General features: G+C 44.0%; 1 protein-coding gene across 1 annotated transcript; it reads right to left on the reverse strand.

The window, feature by feature from the left end:
• Positions 1-4,918: 4,918 nt before the first annotated feature.
• LOC106581234 (dehydrogenase/reductase SDR family member 13) lies at positions 4,919-6,074 on the reverse strand (the record flags this gene model as incomplete). Its single annotated transcript, XM_082955541.1, has 3 exons — positions 4,919-5,268; positions 5,703-5,826; positions 5,952-6,074. Coding segments are annotated over 3 exons (582 nt in total), but the record flags the coding sequence as incomplete, so codon positions are not given.
• Positions 6,075-7,834: the final 1,760 nt, after the last annotated feature.

The following is a 7,834-nucleotide window of genomic DNA, read 5'->3' on the forward strand; positions in this document are numbered from 1 at the left end:
CTTCTGACCCACTGGAATTGTGATACAGTGTAATAATCTGTCTGTAAACAATTGTTGGAAAAATTACTTGTGTCATGCACAAAGTAGATGTCCTAATCGACTTGCCAAAACTATAGTTTGTTAACAAGAAATTTGTGGAGTGGTTGGAAAAACGAGTTTTAATGACTCCAAACTAAGTGTACGTAAACTTTCGACTTCAACTGTACAAGTCTAAGATCACAATGCGCAATGCTAAGCGTCGGCTGTGGTGGTGTAAAGCTCGCCGCCATTGAACTCTGGAGCAGTGGAAACACGTTCTCTGGAGTGATGAATTACACTTCACCATCTGGCAGTTTGAAGGACGAATCTGGGTTTGGCGGACCAGGAGAACGCTATTTGCCCCAAAGCATATTGCCAACTGTAAAGTTTGATGGAGAAGGAATTGTATTTGTATTTATTTAACCTTTATTTAACTAGGCAGGTCAGTTAAAACAAATTCTTATTTACAATGACGGCCTACCCTGACCAAACCTGGACAACGCTGGGCCAATTGTGCTCCGCCCTATGGGACTCCCAATCACAGCCGGTTGTGAAACAGCCTTGAATCAAACCAGGGTCTGTAGTGACACCTCTGGATCTGAGATGCAGTGGCTTAGACCACTACGCCACTCGGCACTCAGGAATAATAGTCTGGGGCTTTTTTTCATGGTTTGGGCAAGGCCCCTTAGTTTCAGTGAAGGAAAATCTTAACACTATAGCACACAATGACATTCTAGACGATTCTGTGTGTACAACTTTGTTGCAACAGTTTGGGGAAGGCCCTTTCCTGTTTCAGCATGACAATGCCCCCATTCACAAAGCAAGGTCCATACAGAAATGGTTTGTCAAGATCGGTGTGGAAGAACTTGACTGGGCTACACAGAGCCCTGACCTCAACCCTATCAAACACCTTTGAGATGAATTGGAACATCGACTGCGAGCCAGGCCTAATCGCCCAACATCAGTGCCCGACCTCACTAATGCTCTGGTGGCTGAATGGATGCAAGTTCCCGCAGCAATGTTCCAACATCTAATGGAAAGCCTTCCCAGAAGAGTGGGGGGGGGGGGGGAACCAACTCCATATTAATGCACATGATTTTGGAATGAGATGTCCGAGCAGGTGTACACATAATTTTGGTCATGTAGTGCATCTTCACAATTCACATAGATAATAGAAAACTGAAGATTATAAAAAGCCTGTAAATGTTTCACCGCGTGTATTTCATCCAAAATGTATACCTAACACTTGTGTTTGTTTAACGAGTAACCACGAAGAACATCTGTTCTGTATGGAACACAAGGAGTGCTCCTATCTTTTTTTACCCTGTGCTGAACACAAGGAGTGCTCCTATCTTTTTGTTACCCTGTGCTGAACACAAGGAGTGCTCCTATCTTTTTTTACCCTGTGCTGAACACAAGTAGTGCTCCTATCTTTTTTTACCCTGTGCTGAACACAAGTAGTGCTCCTATCTTTTTTTACCCTGTGCTGAACACAAGTAGTGCTCCTATCTTTTTTTACTCTGTGCTGAACACAAGTAGTGCTCCTATCTTTTTTTACTCTGTGCTGAACACAAGTAGTGTCATAATGACAGAGCAGAATGACATACCATAATTGCCAGTTCTTTCAGTTTCTGCAAGTTCATGGTGAGTATTTAAGTGTAGCTACTCTGTCTCAGTGAATGTAATGAATGGTTGGACTGATAACTGTGGGAACGTTTAGTCACCAATTCCTTTTCTATGACATAGTGCTACAAAACCAGCGTAGATTATTCTCATTAAAACACACATCCAACACACGAATATAAACAGATTTCTTCTGTAGCCTTTTCTTCATTTTCCTTCCCTGAATATTGTGAGATAATAAGTACATCTTATAAGTCCATCTTTGGACCTGTAGTAGGACATTCTTCAAAAAGACACATCATTCATCAGAAAGTGATTTTGTTCACTTTACGTGCTTTCACTCCGTGTTGTTAAAGGCCACTGGGAGCCGTGGTCATAGAGAAATAGGCAAAGCAACAGAAACAACTCCTCCCTTTCTTCTAACCATGCAAAATAACATTTGAATCAGTGGTGTAGGGGGACATTATTTTATTCACCGGGCCTCATACTCAGACTTTGTCATTTGTTTATTAACAAAGTCTATTAAAATGTATATTATCTGTCTCCATAAAGAAAGCATGATGAGTTATTGCTGACAAAGATCAAGAAATGGTCATTAGATACGAATATAAATGCAAGTATTTAATAACATTGTATATTACAGTTCATGCCTTTTACAAGGCAAACTCATGTTACAAGGCATGACCGATGATGCGTTACTACCCCCTGGTGTACAAGGAAAATATGACAGCCACACAGGGGTATGAACACACCTGTACATTGTACAACACATCCATTTACCGGTACCATAACTTCATTCAGAAGAAAAAAACTGAACTTTACAGCCATTCAACAAAATGGTTGGTAGAATTTTTTTTTTATGTGTATCAATGCTGAACTGAAAAGTGTTATATATCATCGCATTGACCACAATGGAAAATTGAAGACTAAATAGCCCGTAAATGTTTAACCACGTGCATTTCAACAGAAATCTATACATAAACCTTGTATTTGTTTATTATACTATTAGTAAGTTCTGAAGAACATCTATCCTTAGGAGCACTACTTGGGTTGGTCCCATCTTTTGTTTACCCTGTGCTGAACACAAGGTGTGTCATGACATACCATAACTGCAGTTCCTTCAGTTTCAGCAAGTTCATGGTGAGTATTTAAGTGTAGCTACCCTGTCTTAGTGAATTAAATGAATGGCTGGACTGATAACTGTGGGAAAGTTCAGTCATCAATCCCTTTTCCATGACATTGTGCCACAAAACCAGTATAAATTATTCTCAATAAAACACAAAAATAAACAGATTGCACTACAGCCCTTTCTTCATGTGTCGTTAAAGGCCACTGGGACCATGGCCATAGAGGAATAGGCGAAGAGAGCGATGACTCCTCCCTTCCTTCCATCCGTCCAAAAATAAAATCTAAAGCAGTCAGTCTATTAACTGACTCCATAAATATAAATAGCAATGTGCAAGCAAGTATAAGTTATTGCTGACTAAGGTCAATAAATGGTCATTTAAACTAATATAAACGCAAATATTTCATAACAATGTAAAAGGAATGAATTCCAATATACAAGGCAAAATCATAAGTTACAAGCTATCCTTGGTGATAACAAGGCATTAGTCTAGGCATGATGTTGGTGGGAGAGTGAGACGCCTGCTCCCACCTCATCCCGCCTGTGTTTGCCTTCACGAACATTGATTCCCATCATTAGAGAGGAGTGTCCAATATCTTGTCAGTATATTCCAAAATCTTTGCCGTGGCTAGAATCAGTCTCTCAGGACAGGTCGGATAGCCTCTCAATCACCTCCCACAGCTTCCTGGCCAAAGCATCGTCCCGCGCCTTGGCACCGACATCCTGTAGTACACAGGAAGAGAAGTAGCGTCCACTCAGCGGCTCGATACGCTCTTGAAGGGCACAGTGCAGGGTGGTCTGAGCTCCCCTCTCAGTATCCATGAAGAAGAGCTTGGTGATGGGCTCCAGAAAGAGCCTCTGCCATTGTTTCAGATTGCGACCAAACTCAGTGTGAATGACACGTGAGAAATTGTGGTTTATTATGGGATAGGATGGAATAGAATAAAATGCATTTCTGCAATGTTTTGCAGACACTGTACTGCTGTATAAAAACACACTTGACAAATACTAACCATCAAACAGCCTGTATACAGCTTACAGAAAAGCTCAAATGTAAAACAAAGTAAGAAGAATCCCTTCTAGGTTCTCCAAGCCGGAGATACTAACCTGGGTGGAGGCTGTAGGTGGAGGGCTACTGACCTGGGTGGAGGCTGTAGGTGGAGAGCTACTGACCTGGGTGGAGGCTGTAGGTGGAGGGCTACTGACCTGGGTGGAGGCTGTAGGTGGAGGGCTACTGACCTGGGTGGAGGCTGTAGGTGGAGGGCTACTGACCTGGGTGGGGGCTGTAGGTGGAGGGCTACTGACCTGGGTGGAGGCTGTAGGTGGAGGGCTACTGACCTGGCCGGAGGCTGTAGGTGGAGGGCTACTGACCTGGGTGGAGGCTGTAGGTGGAGGCTGTAGGTGGAGGGTTACTGACCTGGGTGGAGGCGGGTGGGGGCCTGACCGGGTGGGGGCGAGGTGGGGGCTACTGACCGGGGGGGCGGGTGGGGCCGCCGGGGGAGGCTGTAGGTGGAGGGCTACTGACCTGGGCGGAGGCTGTAGGTGGAGGGCTACTGACCTGGGCGGAGGCGTGGTGGAGGGCCGCCTGGGCGGAGGCGAGGGGAGGGCTACTGACCTGGGCGGAGGCTGTAGGTGGAGGGCTACTGACCTGGGCGGGGGCTGTAGGTGGAGGGCTACTGACCTGGGTGGGGGCTGTAGGTGGAGGGTTACTGACCTGGGTGGAGGCTGTAGGTGGAGGGCTACTGACCTGGGTGGAGGCTGTAGGTGGAGGGCTACTGACCTGGGTGGAGGCTGTAGGTGGAGGGCTACTGACCTGGGCGGAGGCTGTAGGTGGAGGCTACTGACCTGGGCGGAGGCTGTAGGTGGAGGGCTACTGACCTGGGCGGAGGATATAGGTGGAGGGCTACTGACCTGGGTGGAGGCTGTAGGTGGAGGGCTACTGACCTGGGCGGAGGCTGTAGGTGGAGGCTACTGACCTGGGTGGAGGCTGTAGGTGGAGGGCTACTGACCTGGGCGGAGGCTGTAGGTGGAGGGCTACTGACCTGGGCGGAGGCTGTAGATGGAGGGCTACTGACCTGGGTGGAGGCTGTAGGTGGAGGGCTACTGACCTGGGTGGAGGTTGTAGGTGGAGGGCTACTGACCTGGGTGGAGTCTGTAGGTAGAGAGCTACTGACCTGGGTGGAGACTGCAGGTGGTGACGCTTGTCCCATCCAGGCGGTTGGCCAGCTCCCGGGTGAAGAGCACGTTGCACAGCTTGCTGTGGCAGTAGGCCCTGAAGTTATGCCAGGTGGACTGGCCTGGCACCACGTCCTTGTGGGTACCCAGGAGGGCAAAGTCCACAGAGCCTAGCCGGTGTAGGAGAGCCGACACGTTGACAACACGACTCGGACCACACTCCTTCAGCCGGTCCAGCAGCAAGCAGGTCAACAGGAAGTGGCCTAGGTGGTTGACCCCAAACACCATGCCGAACCCATCCTCAGTGTAGCCAGGCCCCAGCATTCCTGAAACAAATCAAATTTTATTGGTCACATTAGCCGAATACAACAGGTATAGAGAGTACCTTGAAATGCTTACTTATGAGCCCATTCCCAACAATGCAGAGCTAAAAAGTAAGAAAAATATTTGCTAAATAAAAAAAAGGAAATAGTAACACAAAATAACAATAACGAGGCTATTTACAAGGAGTACTAGTACTGAGTCAATGTGCAGGGGTATGAGGTAGTTGAGGTAATTCAGCATGTACATGTAGGTAACAGGGAGTAAGGCTACACATAATGTCCAAGTATTTCTATATTTGTCTTTAAATGTGTGTATTATTTTATCCATGGGGTAAGAAGAGATGTGTCACATTTGATTCAATAGGGTTCACTGAATAGAGAACGTGTGTTTTATGTATTGGGAATGAATGTTTACATTCCCTCTTTCTCTGCCATACCTGCATTGTTGATGAGTAGGTCCAGTCTGAGTTCAGTCTTCAGGAAAGTTTCAGCAAAGGAGCGAACAGACTTCAGACTGCCCAGATCCAGATGCATGAACACCACCTCATTGCTCCCACTTTCCTATAGAACAGAGGAGGAATCAAACAGTGGATTTCCAACACCATACATTTTCACACAGGGCAAACAAATCCCTGATCAGTATGTATTGAGATGAGAGATTGAGATATCAATAAGGCTCCTCCAACCCTTCTGATATCATAGACAGCAGCCTCAGCTTTCTGTTTGCTGCGGCAGGCAAGGATGACCCTTGCACCTCTCTTGGCCAAATCCAAAGCAGTAGCCTTTCCAATACCAGTGTTACTCCCTAGGGAACAACAAAACACATTTTAATGTATAGGTCTTCAGTACACTTAAAACGTGCGCACACTAAATCAGTCCCCATCACATAGCAAGGCAACAAAATGTGCCTAACTAACCTTACAAAAGCAGTCTTCCCTTTCAGTGTCACACAGCAGCATCTTGACCCGCTGAACAAGTTGTAATAAAGTATCAATTACAACGCAATACATTTTTTTTAAACTACATTATTACAGCACTGAGCGTTGTTTCTAAATTTGGTAAGGTAATGTTGTTTTCAAGCTATGAAAGTTCAGCAGACTAACTTGCTGCAGCATATGCCGTTTTTGTTTTATTACGCCAAGCGTTTCCGGTTTTAATTTATACTTGCTGTACGGAAGTATTCCACCAATTGTCGTATTTGTAATCTGCATGAAAAATCGGCTCCATATTGAGGGTATACATTCTAATCTAAACCATTTGTGGGCAGTGTAGTAGTTTATTTCCTCTTTAGGCATGCTACTTCATTCAAATGAATTACTCTGAATAATTAAATATTCCCAATCACAAACGATTCAGTCTTCATTACATATTTTGCTAGCCTATGTTTTTTTGCAGAGGTGTAAAGTAACTAATTCCAACTACTCTCTATACTGTAATTTAGTCGTTTTTCCGAGTACTTGTAGTTTGAGTATTTTTCAGTCAGTCATTTTACAGAAACTTTAGTAAAATGTAATTAAAGTAACAGTACTTCTACTCGAGTAGGATATTTCAGTACTTTGTTATAAATCATAAAATAAATGTACTTAGTTACTACTGTACATTCATTCCCTCTCTTCCTTTTTCAATTTAATGCATGGAAAAGACCATGTGTAACAACGTTCAGGTAATCTTAGCTAATTATCAAGGACAATGTTTATATTTTAAAAGTAACTCAATTACTTTTACTCTGAGTACTTTTTAAATGAGCTGCTTTTTACTTGAGTAGTTGTTTTCCACCAGTAATTTTACTTTTACTTAAGTAGGATATTTCAGTACTCTTCACCCGTTTTTTTTTTATTCCAATCCATATGATCAAGGCAACAAACAGCATCAGCTCCTCTGCTATATCCACATGATGTATAAATGCTCTTCCCGAGGCTCAATTGCTACGCATGTGGAGAGCTGGATGAGGAATGAGAATGCATGATCTGAAATATGAATGGATGCACTGTTAAGTGCTGGCACAGTTATTATACAACCACCAATGAATACACAACAGCTTCATTGAGGAACATGTACTTTATTCCCATCAGTCTTGCACAAGATCAATCCTAGATACGAATCACACACATGAGTTAGTACTTTTAGAATATCTGACACTGTTGGTTGATATAAAGGGTAAGTCAACTCAAATGTCAAAAATCATTTTGCACACAAAGGAGAACTTGAGTCACAGCGGGAGGTTTTCACTAGTCCACACAGACTCTCACTGACTTCCCATAGCTTCTTGGCCACCGTGACGTCTCTGGCCTTAGAGGTTCCTGACTGCACAGTCGTGGCCAAAAGTTTTGAGAATGACACAAATATTAATTTCCACAAAGTTTGCTGCTTCAATGTCTTTAGATATTTTTGTCAGATGGTACTATGGAATACTGAAGTATAATTACAAGCATTTCATGAGTGTCAAAGGCTTTTATTGACAATTTCATGAAGTTGATGCAGAGAGTCAATATTTGCAGTGCTGACCCTTCTTTTTTAAGACCTCTGCAATCCGCCCTGGCATGCTGTCAATTAACTTCTGGGCCACATC

The sequence above is a fragment of the Salmo salar genome, chromosome 09 (assembly GCF_965601325.2).
Source record: "Salmo salar chromosome 09, fSalSal1, whole genome shotgun sequence".
NCBI classification, from domain to species: Eukaryota; Metazoa; Chordata; class Actinopteri; order Salmoniformes; family Salmonidae; genus Salmo; species Salmo salar.